The sequence below is a fragment of the Condylura cristata genome, unplaced genomic scaffold, assembly GCF_000260355.1.
Source record: "Condylura cristata isolate star-nosed mole 26May11 unplaced genomic scaffold, ConCri1.0 scaffold00027, whole genome shotgun sequence".
Taxonomy (NCBI): Eukaryota; Metazoa; Chordata; class Mammalia; order Eulipotyphla; family Talpidae; genus Condylura; species Condylura cristata.
Window position 1 is genome coordinate 3,705,637 of NW_004567128.1, and position 20,533 is coordinate 3,726,169.

The 20,533-nt window shown below is 50.9% G+C and overlaps 1 protein-coding gene across 3 annotated transcripts in view; it reads left to right on the plus strand.

Moving 5' to 3' along the window:
* The first annotated feature begins 887 nt into the window (after positions 1-887).
* The window catches only part of EGFL6 (EGF-like-domain, multiple 6), a 39,930-nt gene continuing 20,284 nt past the window's right edge, over positions 888-20,533 (plus strand). For all 3 annotated transcript variants that reach the window (XM_012730283.1, XM_012730285.1, XM_012730284.1), the window contains exons 1-3: positions 888-1,148; positions 15,187-15,299; positions 18,813-18,905. In XM_012730283.1, coding sequence (XP_012585737.1) covers positions 1,075-1,148; positions 15,187-15,299; positions 18,813-18,905 — 280 coding nt within the window. In that variant the 5' untranslated portion in view covers positions 888-1,074. The remainder of the gene's footprint in view (positions 1,149-15,186; positions 15,300-18,812; positions 18,906-20,533) is intronic.

The window sequence follows — 20,533 nt, forward strand, 5'->3', positions numbered from 1 at the left end:
GCTTGGGACCGGCGACTTGGCTAGCTGCTGCCCTGGGCCTTGGATCAAAGCAAGTCACCAGCCAGGTCCAAAGCCAAAGTTGGGGCGTAGGCTTTGCACACCACGAAGCCAAAGGGTGTGAAGCAGGGAGGGAGTGAAGGCAAGCACGGTCATCCTACCATGACCAGTTGTCAGGACAGCTTGCGAGTGTGCACACGTATGAGTGAGTGTGCAGAGGGACGCTCTGACGCCAGTGAGCCATTCACTTCTGCGCTGACGGGCCACGCACGGCTTAACAGCGGGCTCTGCTCAGCTCATGCCTCCTCGGGCGATTTCCCCTGATGTGGACACCAGAGTGTAAGTACAAAACCCAGACCTTAGAGCCCACCACTCACCTGGGCTGCTCGGTGGAGCCTATCCGGGCCACCTGCGTGTATGGCCTGCCACTGGGGGCCAGGGGCGCCATGGGTGCCCGGTGGCATCTTGGCCCAGGTATGCAAGCTGTCTCCAATAAGCCCGGTATTGCACGGTGACCTGCAACTTGACCTTCAAGCTGCAGCAGCCCAGGCTCTGCAGTTGGTCAGAGAAAACCCAGCAGAGTGTGGAAAGCTAAACTGAAGTAAGATAGGAGTGTCATTCTCAGCCGACATCCTTGCTTCCTGCCTTGACATCTCAACTACATTATTAAATCCTCCAGTGCAGGTAACAGGGAACCTGTTCAAAGTGCGAAACAGACGCGCCGCCGTGGTGGTGGCTCTGACCTGTGTGAAGTGAGCTGGGGGGGGGGGTTTCTAGGTGGTGAGCAGAGCGCAGAGGATGCGCGGGTCCTGCAGGAGGCGGTCCGGCCAGATGTGCACGGCCCGCCCCGCCCTCCCCGGCAGGCTGCACCGGGAAAAGAGCCCCGCGACTCCAGCGGGGCGTCCCCACCTCTCTCGGAGCCGCCGGTGCCCCGCAGGGCCAGACCTCCCGTCCCTGTCGGAACAGCTCCCCGGGAAGAGCCCAGGCGGCGACCCCGCTGCGCCCCAAACCCCGCGCCCTCCGGAGGGGGCGCAGGCAGAGGAGCGGGAGGCGGTGGTGGAGTGAGACCCGGCGAAGATGCTGCTGCCCTGGGCGCTTGGGCTCGCCCTGCTGCTGCCCTGGGCGGCAGGTGGGTTAGGGAACGCGGCCAGGTGAGTGGCTGGCTGGCGATCGCTCCCCCGGGGACCCCTTCCCTTGGCCTCCTGCCTCGCCAGGCGCTGCCGGGGAAGGGGTGTGTGAGTGCCTGTGTGTCCGCGCACGGAGCGGGATTCCACCCGGACCAAGGCCCCAGGCGCCAAGGGCTTTCCTTCCTGCACCCCTTTGTCGGAACTTTGCTTTAGCCGCGCCCCACCAGGCTGAGCCCGGAGGATGAGGAGGCTCCGCGCTGGCCGCCCGGGGTGGGGGTGCCGCTCCGCTCCTGGGTGCGCTCTCCTCCGGGTGCGGGATGGTGGTCTCCGGGCACCCACTGTGCGGGTGGGGTTGTGCCTGGCCAGGGCTGATAGCTGTGCAGTTTTGTGCTGTCCACTCCACTAGGGCGCCAACTGGTTGTCGGTGCTATCGGCGGGACGGGAAGGGGGCGGAGGAGGGACAGAAACGGACGGGAGACAAGGGGCCTTTACCCAGCGCCCTTCTGACTCAGGCCAAGGAGCTGAAAGAAAGGAGGCGCTCGTCAGATGGAATCGAGTGTCCTGGGCCAGGCGGTACCTAGAGGGAACCCCTTTCCTTGCCTGGCTCAGGCTCTGTGCAGCCCTGAACCCATTGTCTGGAGAGGTGAGCAGCCACTTAGTGCGCGCACCCTCCCACCCCCTGACTCCAGGTCAGGCGCTGCCCCTCGGCCCAGGACTCTGAGCCCATCCGTGCTCATACTGCGCTGTGTGGCCGGCACCAGCCCGACAGCCTCTGCTAGGGCAGGAATGGGAGGCACAGGGAGGTCAAGTCACTTGCCTCAGGAAGCACAGCCAGGGAGTGATGGCGCGTCTCCAAAACCTGGGGGTCTGGCCCAGAGTCTGCTCTTGGCGGGTGCAGTCGCGGCCTCTCCCCTGCGAGAGGCTTCCTGGTTCTCCCGCGTGACGTCCTGCATTCTGGCCTCCGCAGGCAGCAGGATTTCTCCACCACAGCTCGGCGACCTTTTGGGCTGCACTAGACTATTATTGGGGGAAAGTCCACTCTAGGGTTTTTAGTGGCCTCTCCCCAGTAGATACCAGTAGCCATCCCCACCCCCCAGTTGTGGCAACCAAAACTGTCTCTGGAGGATGCCTGAGGTCCCCTGTGGGAGAAGGAGCCAGAATCACCTCCAGCAGTGATTTGAGAGAACCCAGTCCTGCTACAGTTTTCTTAGGCAAGAGTTCCCGGGCAAACAGGCAGAGTCTTGGTTTGGTGTAGGTTTCTAAAAGGTGAGCCTGACTCTCTTTGTTTGACTTAGAAGAAAAAAAATCTTTCAATCAGAGTCACAGTATTAAGGGATTTGTAGATTCAAACAGAACACAGGCCAGGTGCTTGGACTGTGTGATCGAACATTTTGATTTCCTTTGCCTTTCTGTTTTTAAAAGATTTATTTATTTTTGTATACAAGAGCTGGGGTTTTGACCAGGGGTTGAGGGTGAGAGGACTCCCCAGAGACAGAGTGAGGAGCAGAACAGGCGCATCTACTGAAACAGACTGCTGAGGGCGCAGTGGGGAGACAAGAGAGGTCTGCTGCAGCATGTGGGTCACTCCCTGGGCAGGGATCGAGTTCGTGCCACAGTGGCTGGGGATAGTGCTGCCGCGTAACCCCTTGCACCACCAGGGAAGCCCCTCAATTTCCTTTTCATGATAAAAATGTAGCAGATGCAATTGGCTCATAATGGCATTTCCTTTACTGTTGGTTTCTTGGATTGCTAGAAAGCCCATTTGAGTAAGTCCAAGCAGTACTTAGCGATGGAATTAAGAGTTCTTCAGCCGTCAGCAATGCAGCCCCTGGGAGCTTTGCTTTCAAAGTACCACTAAGTGAAAGTAAAAGCCTAAAATCCCCCTTAGAAACCAAAGTATATGAAAACAGAGAATCCATATAACAGTTCTGCAGTTTCCAGTATGTGAAAAGTGGTTTGTTGACACGATGGGTATGTCTATTATCTGCCCAACATACTTGGACATGTCAGGTGGTCCCCATTTCCCAGATTGCCCAGGAACCACACAAAATCAACGCTAGGCTCCAAGTTACGGATGTCTCACTGACAAAGCCAAGGTTCTCATTGCAGAAACGTGTGTCTGCTGGGTGGTTTCCTACTCTTTCACAATTTAGGTGATAACTATTGCCTAGGGATTTCTAATATAAGTACCAGTTGTTTTGAAACACTGTGCTGTAATGTTAGCCACTGAGAAAATGATACGCCTCGTAAAGGGTGCTTAGTGTATATGGACAAGCCACCCTCGTGGAGGAATTAAGTCATTAGCAGCCTGTATTCCCTGATCTTAAGCACCAGACTTCGGCATACACCCTATACTTGTTTATGTCTTCAGGTGAGGTTCTAGACGGCCTGGCCCAATGCAATATCTCAGATACTCACTAGCCCCTGTGCTATCTTGAGCAGTTGAAATGTAGCCACTTGGCATTGAGATGCGCCCGAAGTATGTCAGTGTGTGAAGCTTTGGGCATCTGAAGCTGTGTATGAAAACAAAAAAACCAACAGCATAGTGCATCTCACTAATCTTTTCACATTGATTACTTGTTGAAATGACAATGTGGATCTACTGTATTAGATAAAATGCAGAATTAAATTGAATTTCACCTGTTTCACAATCAAAACATAAGGCTCCAAGAATATTTTCAGGGTCACACGTGACTGCTCCATTTCTGCCAAAAAGGGCTGTTCTAGAATATTTGTCGGTCTAAACTTCACTCCAGTGTTCCAGTTTCCAACACTGCCACCTTTTTGCCTTGACATAGAAGATAAGTGTGTTATTCACTCTGCTGTTCTTCACACCCAAGTTTGGAGCAACTCCCTACTTGAATGTATTTCTGTTTTACATTTTTTCTCCATTGAGGTCAAACAAAAATAACAAGAACAATGATAGAAGGACTGGCTTCATGCTGAGCATCTGCACTCGTGGTCAGGCCTGCTTTCTGCAAACCAAGCCCTCCACTGAGAATTGAGTCTTCCCCGTACTACAATGGAAGTGCCTTAGTAACAACGTCCTGGGAACCTAGTGGCTTAAAATCACACAAATTTATTCCCTTACAGTTCTAGAGGTCAGAAGTTCAAATTGAGTTTTACAGGGCTAAAATTAAAGTATTGGCTGTGCTGGTGCATTTTGGAAATTGCAGGGGAGTACCCATTCCTTGTTTGTTACAGCTTCTAGAAGCTTCCAACAATCGTTGGCTTATGGGAGCACCCCTGCAGTTTCTTCTTCCTTCATCACCCTGCCTTTCCTCTGACTCTTAGTCACCTTATCCCTTCCAAAAAATAAAAACCCTGGCAATGATATGGGTCCCACCAGATAGTCCAGGACAGTTTCCCATGTCAAGACCCTAATTTGATCACACTTGCAAAATCCCTTTCACCATATAAAGAAATCAGCTCCAGGTTCCAGGTGTTACCCTTTGGGAGCACCATTACTCAGCCTCCCATGAATGGCCTGAACTGTAAGTCTGTTCTTAGTTTTGTGGGCTCTTTTTTAAAACATGATGGAGTAATTGGTGAATAGTTGGCCTTAAGCTATAATTTGTGGGAATATACTGAAAACTCGAGCTGAGTGTGTCTATGAATAAGTAACCCTGAGATGTATAGTGACAGCATAGATATTGTTGCTAAGCAACCTCATTCAAGAGTTAGTTTCATTGGCTCAGAGGGTATTAAAGTCCTATTTGTATGTCCTTTCTGTGCATAAGTCACGATTACGTAAACATTAAAGTAAGAAGTATATTCTCTAGCCTTCATCAATCATATCGCTGTTCAGCAAATACTGTGGAGCCCTACTATGTGTCAGCTCTTTGCAAATGGGATTTCAGTCCACTTCCTCCTCGTGCCTTAGAAATAGCATTAGTCTGTTTGCCCATGGGATGGAGAAACTGAAATTAGATGATTTCCCAGTAGCTGCATTTAAATTCATCTCATTCCAAGAGCTGTAATATTCCAATATTCCAAACTTATCTCCCCTCAAAACTTGAATACATAGAGCTGAGCTTGACTAAGTGCTTTCTCACACACTGTCTCCAGTGAGCCCGCTGCACTTCACTCTTGTGCAGCATAGTCAAGGGGCGTGTGTAGAACAAGTGGGAAACCCTCACACACCACCCTTACCTCCGACACTTTTTCCTCCTCTCTAAGCTCACATTGTCTCAGAAACAGGCTCTGGGACTGGGGTTCGAGTGTGTACAGTTTATTTGTGGGGTGACCCCAGGCAGATCTACTAGTGTAGCACAGAAGGTCAAGAAGTGTTATCAAAGTAAGTTACAACTGTAATTGAATCCTGTGGGAAATTCTAGAAGACAGTAGGCTGCCAGCCTATGAAGACAGGGAGCTGGAGTATTTGTACTGCTGCCAGTCGTGGGTGGAGCTGCTGGAGAGGGAGCGTCTGGTCTTACAGTCTACCCTGTTCACAAGCAGAGCTGGCTCCTTCCAACAGAGAAAGTTTCATAGCAAATACGTCTAGGGTCAATAGGAGAGGGACGGGACAGTAAAGGCAAGCAGTCCAGTGTGCAACTGGAAGTAATGGCCATAGGCGTAAAGACGGATGAAGGGGAGGCCTGGCATTCCTGCAGAATAAAGACATTGGCCCAAAACAGAGTGGACTGGCCAACACCTGTCGTCACGAGCCCCAGGGCTGCTAAGAGCACAGAAGACAGGCTGACCCCAAGCTGCGAGGAGCCCCGGATGGCAAGCTGAGGAGTTTGTTTCTGTTCTGAAAGAATTGGAGAGCAAAACCAGACATCACGGGCTCTGTGTTGATTGTAAAGACGAAGTCCTGCTTGGAATGAGCACACAATTGTGAAGACTTGTTCAGGGAATGGAGCCATGGTTTAGTTTAATTGGTAGCACTTTTTTTTTTTTTTTGCTGTGGTACATAATAATAGTGTGTCTATAAGCTCTGGCCTCTCAGATTCGAGAATGATGAATGCAAACTTGAAAATCAGAATACCAAAGGAGCAAATACCTTTTTTTTTAAAAAAAAGATTTATTTATTTACTCATACAGAACTGGGGTACAGGCCAGAGATGCAGTGGGTGAGAGGATTCACCAGAAACAGAGCGGGGAGCAGAACAGGCAGATAGACGAAGTACACTGCTGAGGGGAGCAGCGGGCGGGTCAGGAGAGGTCTGCCGCGCCATGTGGATCTCCTCCGGGGCAGGCCTGGATCGAACTCATGAGGAAGTGGCTTAAGCTTCTTTGTGCTGTGCTTTAACCCGCTGTGCCACCAGGGAGGGCCTGCAAATACCTTTTCAAAGATCTCCACCCTGCTTTTTAAGTTCTCCCTTTGCTTGTAGTAGTTAGCTGTTGCTCTTTTACTAAATACTCCAGCATTTTGTGCTTAAAACATTTATTCATATCACAGTTCTGTGAGCTGAGAATTCGGGAGCAGCTTAACTTAGGCGCTTGGGGTTTTTCATAAGGAGGTGTTCAAGTTGGCGGCCAGGGCCTCAGGCGACTGAAAGCTTGAGGCCAGCCGGAGGATCTGCTTCCGGGGTGGCTCACTCGCGTGGCTGTGGGCAGGAGCCTCAGGCCTTCATCGTGTGGACCCCTCCATAGGACTGCGTTCAGCACGTCAGCCGGCACATCCGAGAGCGGGAGGAGGCCTCCATACCACCTTTGCCCACGTCTGGGAAGCTGTCCCCCGCCCTCCCTTAGAGTTTCCTCACGGGAAGTCTAGCCCACTTAAGAGCAGGTGAATTAAGCTTCACCTTTCAAAAAGAGGAATATCAAAGCGTATCAAAACATGCTGGTTTTCCATCTCCTGCCTGTCTCCTCCTCAGGCCCTCTGCCAGGTCTCTTCTGTAAAAGCTGGATGTCCAGAGACTGGTCTCTGCCCCATTCCTTCCTCTCTCCAGGTGACCCTCTCCGCCCAGCTGTCAGTGCCATCCGCCAGTGGGTGACTTCCGAGTGAGACTAGCCCCGGGCTTCCGCTGCAGCACCCTCCGCCTCATCAGGGCATCTCACTGCGTGTCAAGCCACGCCAAACTCTCCTCAACTCCCAGAGCTGCTTCCCCACACCTCAGCATCCACCCCAAGAGCATATCCAAACTGGTTCAAGCCAAAACCACAGCACCGTTCCTAACAACTCGTTCCCTCTGTACTCGCTCAGTCCAGCGCCACGTCCTTTCATAGACCGAATCTCAAGCCCATCTCCCTCCTCCCTGCCAGCCCCAGCCACATCCTGTCACCTGTCACCCGAAACCCCACAGTAGCTTCCCTTTGCTTCTTGGCTTTTCCTCTCTGGGTCACATCTCAAAATATAAATCACCCGACATCAACCCTCTCCTTTATGTCTTTCAATGATTTTCCATCCATTCGATTTAAATTTTGATTAAAAAGCCCCACTTGACTGGTTTGTGCCCACTTTCTAACACCCTTTGCTGTCATTCTCCCCAAGCTCATTGTCAATGAATGAATGAGTGAATGAGGCTGTCTTCGTAGGGCGTCATCGCTGCCTCCCCTTCCTTATCTCACTTCTCACTCTCCTACCGATGGTGCTCCTTGCTCCTAAATAAACCACTTACCCAAATTAAGACATTTCCCTCACCCTAGTTCCATTGCACTTCTGAGCTTGGAAGATGAGCAAAATAGACAAGTGCCAGGTTTTGCCTACCACTCATGGCATGGGAAGTTGGAAGACAGGTCAGCACACATTGGTACCCAGATGCTGGCAGCGGGGCATGTCTGACTGTGTTCTTCAATGCCTATGCATGCAGAAGGTTGCCGGGCTTCATGGTATCCCTGGCCTGACGGACTTGGGCTCTGCCTCCAGAGAATGGATGGGAATCCAGAGTGAGTCTTCACTGGTTCGATACCACGGACTTGCCATACCGGGAGCTGTGATTAAAAACAAAGCAAAACAGAAAGCCAGAGCAAACCCCCCATGGCTGGACCCCATTATCCTTGTTAAGGAAAAAATGTATTTCATTTGTTCAGCAAGATTTAAACATCAGCAAAAAGAAGTTTTAACTTCTCAATTTGTCTTGGAGAATATCATGCAGTTTCCTGGAACCTGACCATAAACAAGTATACTAAGAATTCTGGCACGGTATACTTTTGCAGAAAATAAGGAATCCCGTGAAGAAATACTATACTACTTACACAATCCCTGGAATGTTTTTAAATTAACTCCAGCTGTGGAGACAACGGTTTTCTGATTAATTTGATCAATGTAGACATCAAGTTGTAGAATGCATTAAAGGAATTCTGGGTAATTCCACACTTAGCTGATTCCTGAAGCTCAGGACTTCCTCAGCTCAAACACTTGCTCACCTGCATCGACACGTCACCGCCTGAGGACTGGGCTCCTTTGGCCTTCTACCTGCCAGACCTGGTTTCCAGGAAGAGAGATTTGCGAAAGGGAAAACGTTGAAGCTGCCTGTGGGGAGAATGAGGAGTAAAGCGGGGAGGCACTTGATGGACGAGGGTGGGAGGTTGCTCTGTGGCGGGTGTGGCGACCCACGTCTGAGAAGGGGGTGCCTACTCCTAAATCATACTTAGTGTTGTAAAGGAGCATGATGTCAATGAGGAGATAGAGAAAACTAATGCAAAGAAAACACAATAAAAAAATACAATTTTTATGGCCCTCCCTGGTGGCACAGCACTGAGAAGCTAAAGCCACTTCCGCATGAGTTCCATTCCCGCCTGAGCTGGAGGTGACCACATGGTGTAGCAGACCTCTCCTGACCCGCCCGCTGCTCCCCTCAGCAGTGTACTTCGTCGATCTGCCTGTTCTGCTCCCCACTCTGTCTCTGGTGAAGCCTCTCACCGTCCCTGAGCCTCTGGCCTGTACCCCAGTTCTGTATGCACAAATAAATAAATCTTTAAAAAATAATAATACAATTTTTAAAATGCATGCTTCACTAAATGTGGAACTAAATTCACCTCAGGCTGATAGCTTTCATAAGATTGTTTTTATGCCTGGGTTCACATATAAGGAAAAAGTCGTGTATACTATATTTTAGGAAAAGAAATGTCTTGAAATACTATTTTTTTTCTTTTTGTAGAAAAACTGGGATAGAGGTCAAAGGTGTGTGTGTGCAGGGGGTTGCGAGGGTGAGACGATTCACCAGAGACAGCGAACAGAACAGGTGGTTCTACTGAAACCCACTGCTGAGGGGAACAGTGGGAGGGTCAGGAGAGGTCTGCTGCGCCCTGTGGGTCACTCCCCAGCCAGGGATGGAACTCAGGCTGCAGCTTCGTAGTGCTGAGACTTAATCCCTTGCGCCACTAGGGGAGCCTGAAGTCCTGTGTTGATCAGGGTAAATTAACTTGTGCAGCAAACCATCCCCAAATCTCACTGACTAAACACAGTGAAAGTTTATCTCTTTACCTGCCTCCAATTCCAAGGCGTGTTTGACAGAATCAGCTGTGGGGCTGCACACAGAGCCTCGCCCATCCTCCCTCTGCTTCCGGGTTCGCAGACTCCTCTTGAGTTGATGAACCAGGCCCGGTGGTGATTTGCCTGCTTCCTGTTGGCCAGAGCCAATCACGTGAGCTCTCCTGACTGACAGGCTCTCTGGAAAGTACAGCTTAAGTCTGCTCAGGGCACTTTGGACTTGAACACTTAACCTTTGCTTCTACAATCATTAAATTGTGACATAAGAAATTACAGATATTTGGCCATTTTTAACTTACACACGGTCGTTTTGTATAGTTTAACCTAATAATTTAAGTCTCTTATCCAGAATGTTCATGACCAGATATTAAAAGAAAAGAGCTGTCGAATTAGGGACTGGAAAGCTAGTGAGTGGGTGTGGAATTAGAGTAAGGGGGTAGAAGGAGACGATGCTGAGAAAGTCATTGGCAGCATTTGCTAACACTGCGTTGTCCTGCAAGAACTAGAAGTGAAAGCCTTTGAAGCAGTTTCAGAAAGATTGTATAAATAGGGCCCTCTGCTCTTGTTGTTAATATCATGTTTGCCATGCTGGATTCCTTTCTTGCCCTCAATAATGTTTCAACTTGAATATTTTAATAATTCATTTTCTTTCTTGTCCGTATTTTTTAAAATAGCTGCATATGCGCATTAAAAAAGAAAAAAAACCTGGCGAGCATAGCATGCAGAACTGGATTCCTGCTGTAATAAATCAGTTTCCTCTGGCATCTCCCAATCAGCAAGCAATTATTAGCAACTCTAGCCGCTAGTCATCTCCCCCCTTGTAACTGTTTTCTGTTTTTATGACCAGATGTAGAATTTGATGAAGAAACCAGAAAAAAATGCCATTTGTGGCTGTCCCCTTGAAGCTGTCTCTCAAAACCGGGTGAGGGCACACCCGCTAGTCAGCACACCCGTTAGCTGAAGGCGTTTGCCCATTTAGGAATTTGCAGGGTTCTGGGGTGGTGTCTTCTACAGTGTTCTTCCCAGCTGCTCGGCTCTCTAGGAAGACCCATAGAACATGTCACCTCACCCTCTGGATGCTGCGCCGGTCTTTTCTGACTCGTGTCACTGCCTGAAGCCATTCTGTAGTTCCGGTCATCTGTTGATTCTCCAGCAACTATTGTTTCTATGTTTTAAACACATGAGCATAGGACTAGATTTAATGACGGATCTTTCATCTCTCCCAACAGTTGTAATAAGATGCATTTGCAGCTGGGGAAGGAATTCTTCAGAGTGGCAAAGAAGTCTTCCTGTATTATGTTTTTGATGGCCCAAATGTTGATCTGTCACACTTTGTACAACGTCAAAAGTGATGACTTGGGAGAAATTAATACACCTCAGAGTTCTCGGCTTCACCTTCTACCTCAAGGCAAACATGTGAAAGCAAGAAAGCTGGGGAAAGGCTTTCCCTGGGGAGTTGTGGTAATGTGGGTACATGGGTGTCATCTTCTGGTAGCCTTCTCTGTTTGCTGCCCTCCTCACCGGACTGTTAGTCCTTTGCAGCGGAGGCTGCTCCCACTGCTTCTGGTTTCGGTGCCTCGTCCAGTGCCTGACGTGTGCAGTTACCTAATCATTTTGAATGAACAAATGGAGAGGTGGGCGGATGAGTACCTGAGCAGATTGTTCCCCTCTGACTTCTAATGCAAAGCCATCCAGTCTTTCCTGGGCCGAGTTTCTTCAGGTTTAAGGTGACATGTCGGCGCAACTCTCCTGCCCGCCTGTGCTTGTGCAAGAGTTCCTTTACACAATCCTTTTCCCTCTGCAGAACAGCAGCGGCAGCTCTTCTGGCGTGCTTGTGTCTGGGCAACATCATCTTCTCCTTCCCTTTGTACACAGTAAACCTGCCCCTTTGGCTCTAAGAAAAAGTAATAAGATGACAGGTTGGAAATGATTTATGTCTAAGTTCACTTTCCTTTGGATGAAATCCTATGATAATCTCCCTTATGGGGAAAATGGTTCCTATGAAGGTGAACAAGGAAAGTCCTGTGAGAACTGCAGCCACGACAATGTGCCTTGCAGACGTCCAGGTGCCAGGACTGTGGCTGGAGCTAGGTCATTAGGCCATGCCTCCTTCCCAGGCTGCTCCTGCCACACGGTCCTTGAGGACAAGCATGGCAGAGATGCCAAGGCCAGACCTTTTGCGGGAAATAGAACTTTCCTCTGAGGGCTGACTTTAGCCCCAGGATTCTCCACCCAGCTCTGCCAAACCTTCCTTGGACTACCACCCACAACTCTCCAGGGAAAGCCTTTCCCCAGCTTTCTTGCTTTCACATGTTTGCCTTGAGGTAGAAGGTGAAGCCGAGAACTCTGAGGTGTATTAATTTCTCCCAAGTCATCACTTTTGACGTTGTACAAAGTATCATTTATAAACCTCCAAAATGTGACCTCTCATCTGCATGGTGGTCTTTGGCTCTCCCAGTCTCCTCAGCTCCCGTTTGACCTAGCTGTCCAGCTTCCTACTAGGCATCTCCCCTGGCTGGCTAATGAGCACTCAAAATCAGCATGTCCCAAAGAGAACTCATCTTTTCCCCTATTCCCGCAGCCACAGTCCTCATTCCAGAAGCCCAACATTGCCCTCTACCCATCACACGTCCCACACTCGCATTCCGTTGACCACAAGATGATCTTCATGAAGGCATACATTTTACTTCCTGTTGGTTGCCGCTGAACTTCCGGAAACTAACCCAGTACGTGATACTTTGTAGGGATCCAATAAACGCTTCTTCAGTGAATGAATGGCTAATGATTCTAATCCATGCCCAGGTCTCATGGTCCACCTCCATCCATTGGTTTCTCCTGACCGCCACTGTTCCTGCTCCAGCAGGAATGACTAGATGTTTCTTCCAAGCCAACTGTTTTCCCTGCTTCCATTCTGCCCCCGTCCAGTCCATTTGCCAGACTGTCGCCATGATATTTAAAAGGGGATCTTATCAAAGCTCCCTACCTGAGACCCTTCAGTGCTGTCTACCGCCATAGGCTATATACCCCCGTAACCCAGCTTGACTCCGGAGCCCCCCAGTGTTGTGTTGCCCCCTGCCCATTCCAATCCCTTTGCCCCAACCTCCTGGTCTTGTAGCAGACCCTCCCCCAGAAGACCGGCGTCCTTTTCCTCTTGCCGACATTAGTTTTGCCACCTCTGCCCATAGTGTCTGTTCTACTCACGCTGTGCCGTTGAACCCTGCTCATCTTCAGTCTCACTGAAAGCTAGCACCCTCAGAGAGAACACCCGGACCCTTTCATCCAGACTGCTTCTTTGCTTTAAGCTTCTACAGCCAACTGACCATGGTTAGGGCTTCTGTTACCCTGCCCACTCGCCTCAAAGCTCACCCTCAAGGCCCCTCACTCCCTGTGCATTTCTGTATCCCCAGCACTTACCACAGTGTTCACTGCATACTAATACCCTATGAGGGATTAAGCTGGGCTTTTGGCATCAGGAAATCAGCACAGCACGGCGAGCCTGAATGTGTGCTGACTGAAAGAAGCCCGAGCCATCAGGACCACAGGGTGAGCAATTCCATCTATGTGACATGTTCAAAATAGGCGAATCCCAAGTCATGACGATTTGTGGTAGCTGGGGCGGAGTGGGGTGCACTTTCTTCTCAGCATGATGGTGATGTTCTGGAGCTCGATTGTGGTAACGGTTGTGTAACCTAGTAAATATATGAAATGCCACTGATGTGTGCATTTCATGGTGTGTGAATTGCATCTCAATTTTTAAAAAGCTAAAAAAAGATTCTTAAGGACACCGTTGTGTAGACTTAGTCGACACACTTTGTGTCCAGTAGCTTGTGGTTTCTTGTTTGGGAATTGTTAGTTATGTGCAAAGCATATCAAGATTGTGGTGTCCTTGCAGAAGGCTAGAAATATCTGGGTTAGCTGATGACCAATGGCTGCGGTATTTCTCTGCCCAAATCTTCTGAGGCCTCTGCAATGATACTCACCATGTTTCTGTATATAGTGGTCTGTGAACTTTAGAGAGCAAAGAGTGAGTCTTTTTCATCACTCTCTGTGTCTAAGGTTACTTGGAATATGGTAAAGTTGGATCAGTGTTTCACTTCAGCAGTGATGCCTAACGGGACAATTTGCCTCGCAAGGGAGATTTGGCAAAGTCCAGATACATTTTTCATTTCCCAACTGGAAGGGCAAGTGCTCCTGGCATCTGTAAGTAGAGGCCAGAGATGCTGTTCAACACCGTCAATGCCCAGAGCAGCCCCCCAACTATAACGATTTATCTGTCAGTCCTGTAGCGTTTGAAAACCCTGCGCCATGATCCCACTAGAGGATGAAAAAGAAGTCCAGCTCAAGAAAAAGTGGATAATACAGTCATCCTTGCCTTGAGTGTTCTTGGTTCATAAAATGTGCCAGACCTCTGCAGCTCTCAACCCAGTCACCAAGCTGGTGGGAGAAGCAGCCCTTGAAGGAAAGCGCCAGGTGGTTTAACTTCCTGACCTTGACACAGATATGATTATCCCATGGAAAGTTCAGTCCACAGCAAGAAGTGCTGGGCCCACTGTGCCTGCCTTGTCTGCTCAGGAGACCGGAAAACACTTTCCAGCGGATTTAATGTGAGTGAGGGATGTAGCCCCGGACCGACACAAGGTGTCCAACTTCTCTGCTTCCAGAATCAGGCAGCAAATCTGTCCCGTACGAGGCCAGGAAGGAGGTGAGCAGGCCACCAGCTATACCCACAGCATGGCCCACCTGGGGAGACATGGCACCAGGGCTGAGTCTCAGGAGTCCAGATTGAGACAGTCCACAGGTCAAGCCTGCTGATTTTCCATGGTTCATGAGCTAAGGGTGGTTTTTACTTTTTAAAATGGTTAATGCTATATCAAAAGAAGACCCCCTATTACATGCCACATGAAAAGTATATTAAATTCAAATTGCAGTGTCCATGAATAAAGTTTTATTGAACACAGCTGCACCTCTCTGTGGCCCATTGCCTACGGCTGCCTTGGACTGAGACCTGAAGGTCCCGGAAGCCTAAACTATTTACTGTGTGGCCCTTTGTGGAAAAGCATTTTTCCATCCCTCTCTAAGAGTATAGAGCTTAGAAAATGGTGTTTCCAGAGGCAGAAGGAATGAGGATGCACCCTGGCTATAACCCACGACAGCCAGCTCTGGGGCTATGCGACCCCCACTGTCCAGCCAGAGCTTCCGCGTCGCGACGCCCCTCCAGCACTTCCTGTTCCTTACCTGTGGAGATTCCCATTTGTCCATGGTGGCCAGGCGGCCTGTGGGTAAAAGCATATCACTTTGCCCGGGACACCCCACAGGGCCAGGGAGCCCCATCTGCACACTTGCCTGACGTGGGCGTGGACAGGGCAGATCTGATTGGCACGCTGAGATTTGAGACCTAAATCTCTGGCCACTCGCATGTGCCCCGGTTCTATAGGTTATGTGACCCAATGTTCTTCACCCTGTGGAGAAAGAAATGGATGACGCTGGCGATCAGGAAAGTGTGGCAGGGAGGGCGGCCAAGGCCACCTGAACTTCCGCCTTCAAATTCTGGCCTGGCCCTGAGCAGCAGGTTTGTGGACGTTCCTCAGGGTCCTGTCTTCACTCCTGTTCAGTTTGGAGCCGGGAAGGGTCTCTGTCGCCCTCTCTGTCTTGTCCGTGCTAACTGTGGCTCTTGTCCCACAGTGCGAGGCATCATGGCTTGTCAGCGTTGGCCCTGCAGCCTGGGCTGTGTCACTATGGGGTGAAGCTGGCCTGCTGCTATGGATGGAGACAGAGCAGCCGGGGCGTCTGTGAAGGTAATTGTCTAAGAGTGCAGACCACTCAGTGAGGAGCAGTGGCCAGGAAACATGGGCTTTTGTCTACATCATAAGCTGGCGCCAAGTTGCCAGTGAGTTCCCCGACAGAGGGACATGGAAAACCACCCCACCCATGGGCTGGGTCCTGGGGATCTCTTGCCCTCCAAACGTAGCTGCCACCGTCACCCTCGATGGGGTGTGTTTCAGTGGAACTGTCTTGCCCACAAGCTCCTTGCTCTCTTACTGACTCTGACTGGGTTGTTTGGGACTGTCTTTGTTTTAATCTGAGGAAACCGAGTTGGCCAGCACGTGCCTCCTTCTAGAGATCATCTTCCCCACTGACTTCTGTGGACGACGCTTCTGAACATTGACACCCACCTGGGAGGCTTCAGTTACAAACAAGAGCGAGCCATTTACTTTATTGTTTTCTTACGCACCTTTTTCCAGTCCCTTGCACCACTTTCTAGATGGCTTCAGGGGAGGCCCGCTATGGCAAGATTTCTACCTTGTTTCTGAGACTTTCATGCAGACTTCAAACTAAGGAACCATCATTTGCTTCAGACATTGTTTCTCAGATGCTCTGGGAGGGACGGGGACTTGTATAGCTTCGTTCTTTGACTTTCTGTAATAACTGACACGCAGGCTGCAGAGGAATCAAACCCTGGCTCCTCACTGACTGCCAGGCCTGAGGCGCATTCCTTCGGGGCAGGAATCTGGCCTCCCTGTGCCTGAGCCTCTTATCTGTGAAATGCAGCAGAGAGGAGACCTCACACCCCTCTCACTTGAGGCCTTGGCGTGGCTCCTATTGGATGCTAAACTAAAGCACCAAGGCATGAGCTGTTTTTTAGGCTAAGGCTGCTTGCCACCTTCTTTGTGCTGCTGTGACCCTGCCCCAAGCCTCTCCCCAAGTGCTTCAAGCCTGTGAGACACTCGTAGGTGAGAGTGGAGCGTGCTGATATCCGAAACCCACAAAGCATCAGAAGACATTAAGTCACTCTTCCCTGCGCGCTCTTAGCCAACAGCCCCGCCAACTCCATGCCCTGGGACAACAGTACAAAGATAGCAGAAAGAGCGTTTGAAGATCCTCATGTGCCACCTAACTACAGGAAGTTAGAACACACCCGATGTCTTTGTCATTTAAGCCAGGATGAAGCACGGTGATTGGATGCACCGAGTTACATCCAGGGCTTTGTCTTGAGAATCAGAATGATGTGGGTGACCTTGGGCAAGGTGGCTGAGCTCACTCAGGCCCCTGTTCTGCCTCTGCACCCCCATGAGCAGTGCCTACTCCCGGGGGTAAGAGAGTGAGCCCAGGGCATGGGTGCACCACCTGCAGTGCGGGAGACGCCTGTGACTTGCTGCCCGCTGGCAAGGGCCAGCATCTCACTGCATGCTTGTGTCCATTAGCGCACCCGGTGGTGAGGGACGAAATGTGACTTCATTCTTTTTCTCACCACTACCGAAGATGTTTTTATTTGAAGTCAGTCAAGTGGGAAAAGGGCAAAAAAAAACACGTGGGACAAGTGATTTGGAATCTTTCTTCCAGCCGCACGAACCTCAGCAACACGTACTGCCATAAAACTTGGGTGTCTGGTAAGTAAACAAGGGCGAGCTCGCTGTCTGCAAGAGCTGTTGCGTAACCAGAGCAGAGCAGTCGCGACGGCACACTCGGCCTTTCGCATTCTCAGTGCCTTCGTGGATGATTTAATGCCATGCGTGCAAAGGACCTGAAGGCAGGAGGCTGAGAAAGCAGGTTCAGAGCATTCAAGCAAAGTGCCCATCTCGGCCAGGTCGGCAGGCTCAGGAGATCGCCAGCACCACTGCCCCCAGCCCGGGCCCAGGCAGACGTTCAAGTTAATAGCGTGCAGTGATTTTTATGCCTGGGTCTGCATCGTGTTCCAGCCACTTTTCATGGCCCTTCCTGATAGTAAAGTTGTATGCCCCCAAAGCAGCAAATAACAGGGTGCTCACCCTTGATTGCTAGGGCTCCGATTTTGAAGCCAGAGCGCAGCTGTGTGGCCATAAGACGAGAAAGCTGTCGACCTGCCCCAGCCTGCAGCATCAGGCCCCAGCCTGTGAAGTCCCAGCTGCCCTGGTCTTCACCTCTCCCCCCCAACCCCCGACTCCCACCCCGCCTCTGTGTTCCTCGGTCCCCTGCGGGCTTTCCCACTCTTGGCCCCAGCTCTGCTGAGTCTGCTCCCAGGCAGGGTCTGCTCAACTCGCTGTCACTAACCTTCACACACACGTGACTTAGCGAGATGGGGCAGTCTTGTCTGTGACTGATACGCCACAGTGGAGGAGAGGGCTGTCTGTCTGCAGCGCACTGAAGCCGCAGACCATCTCAGCAACCAAGCCGCCCGTGCTGTCCGTTGGCTGCTCAAATCATTGACCCAGAATTCCTGCAAATTGAGAACAGCTTTCTGGAGTTTTGACCTCACAGCCGTAAGGGTATTACTCACCATTTCCCCTGTGTTCTTTTTGGCATCGGTCCTAGGTTTTCCTCTTTGGCCTGTGTTGAAAATGACTTTCCAGGGAATGGTCAGAGGTCTTCAGAGCCTTAAAAAAGTAAAAGATTTATTTCCTAATATCTACATTTCAGACGGCATCCCCAAGTGCACATCCATAACAAAGTGAACATTGGAAATCAAATTCTGTTTCCTTTGTCTGCAAAAGTAGAAGACGTGTCTGGGAAGCACTTCCCCCTACCTGCTCACTTCCCATTCAGAGCCACAAGTGCTGCTCTCTGAAAAGCCTTACAGACGCTGCATTCATGACAGTATTAAGTATTGCAGGAGAAACAAAGACATTCGAATGTCTCAGTCCCTGATCTGAAAGCACTTTGAATCAGATAGTAGTTAGAAGTCCAGGAAACCAAATGTGTGTGTCGTTACTGAATACGATGGAGCCGAATCAGTTCTACGGTGCGGTTCAAGTTGAAGGCAGTGCGCAGGCGAGGGGAGAAAGCTGTGAAAGCTTCTGGAAGGAGGGGCTGGATGGAAGGATGGGGAGGGTATCTTCCGTGGGAGGGGAGAGCGGGGAGAGGCCCCGGATGTGCCACAGTGGGTGGGGAGGGGCAGGAGGTGTGTGCGGGCCAAGCGCGAGCCGCTGCTCTGGTTCCGCTGCAGCGTGGCCCGTGTCTAGGGAGCAGAGCGAGCTAAGGCCACGGAGAAACCGGGGCCTGATGGGGCGTGTAGACCGATGCTGTGTCAGGAGGCAGCAGCGTGACCAGGCGCCCTATGCAGAGTGGCATGTTCTGGGGGTGTCGGTGCCTGACTCTTGGGGGGCATCCGACGGGAGCAAGGGAACAAAGAAGCTGGACCGCGATGTCCTTTCCAGGGAAGTCTCGCTTCAGCCCGATCCCGCGGGGTGAAGCTGCGGTGTTCACTACACTGCAGTAGGTCCGGCCCAGAAACGGGGAGCTGGGTCCCACCGCGGGGGTTGGCGAGCTTGCCTCTGCCGTGCTCACTCACCTCCCCTGGTCTTTTATCGTCAAAACATCTTTTCCTTCCACAGCTGCCTGTGAACCTGGATGCAAGTTTGGTGAGTGCGTGGGACCGAACAAATGTCGGTGCTTTCCGGGATACACCGGGAAGACCTGCAGTCAAGGTCAGTACCGTGGAACGGGGTGCTGGTGCGAGCCCAGCCCAAGCTCTCTGGAGCGATGGCTAGAGTGACGTCAGGCTCAGGTAGTGTCGAGCTGAGCCTGAACCTCCGACTGAAAGTGGTGTCAGAACTAGATTTTCCAACCAGTCCTTTCTAGAAATTATAAGTCATTCTAATGTTTTGTCAAGATGCTCCACAATAGGCTTTTTTTATTACAAAAGTTTATTTTTACATCATTTTGTACATTTTATTTTCCATCTCAATTGTAATCCCCGTGGGTTTCCCATCACCAATAGGCATTTTTTTTAAAGAAATTATTTTTATGATGATATTTGCTACTGCAGTGATGCTTGTTTTTACTAACAACAATGACAACAAAAACACTATGCAAAGGGCTATAAATTAAAAAGCGACATCCCTATTCTAACCATAGTTCTAACCATGGTTCCCTAACCATGGCTCCTCAAAATCCTTTTCTCTAATAGCACAAACAGAAATGTTTCCCGTGGGCATCGCGGCCTGTCGGCACATACAAAGCCAGCTCGACTCTGAACCTCATCCCTAGTGTGAGTGCTTTTCTCGTTTAGGGAAACAAGGCTTCATGAATCACGCTCGTTCCAGTCCTCCAGCTCTCTGCCTTTGCAGCACTGAGGTCGCGAGACCCAGGCCTGCAGAAATCTGCAGTCCTACCAAAGCATCCTCAGTCCTGTGCTACAGTTGAACAAAGAGCAGCAAAGCAATCTCAGCTGCCCGTAAGAAAGGCTCTCCGGTTCTAGAAGGAAGAGGAGAGTTCCAGGGACGAGCAGGCAGGGAGCCACCCTACTCCACCAGCCCTTGGTGCCAAGCCCAGGGGCCAGTGGCGTGCACTGTGGTAGCCTTTCTTTGAGCTGCCTGCCTGCAGCCTGCAGCCCCAGGGCCACCTCCAAGTCACCCCTCTCCTACCCCAGCTCTTACAGATCCACACCGAAAAGATCCAACTGCTTGAGGGAGCAGCAGCGTGGAGTTCTGCTGTCCTAAGTCATAACTCAGCTGCCTCCCTCCCCGGGGATTTTTCCATATGTCTTGGCTTCTGTACTAAGATGCCTTCTGAGGAGATTTGGACTAGAGTGGAGATGTTTCACGCACCGTTTCCAGGCCCAGTAAAATAAGATCGTCGCGGGAGTGATCCAGTTGGCTGCAGTTTGGGACAGTCTGCTCCGCACCCCCTCCCCGCCAGCCTCCCTGCTCCTGGGCAGCCAGATCAAAGTCCACCCAGCTGCCCGAGCCTGGGAGCCAGGCCCCGGCCTCCAGCTGAGACCTGCCCCAAAGGTGCTGCTTCCAGGGAGGAGTGAGTCACCTCTGAGTGAGGCCGAGTGCTGGGGTATTCCTGCTCCCCCACTATGTCTCACCAGCAGTTTCCAGTGCCCGAGTGTGAAGTGGTGCAGATGCAGGTGGCTGGCTGGGCAGCAGGCGTAAGCACTCCCGGCCCAGCATGGGCAAAGCCCCAGACTGAGGTTCCTTCAGAAGCAGCGGCCGCTCCTCTCTCTGCAAGGATCTGCTTTGCCTGTTGCCTTGGGCATCCCTGCCATCTGGCCACTTCCCCCTTTCTGACCCTTCTTGGGGGGTTAGGACAGGAAGCGCCCACACGACCC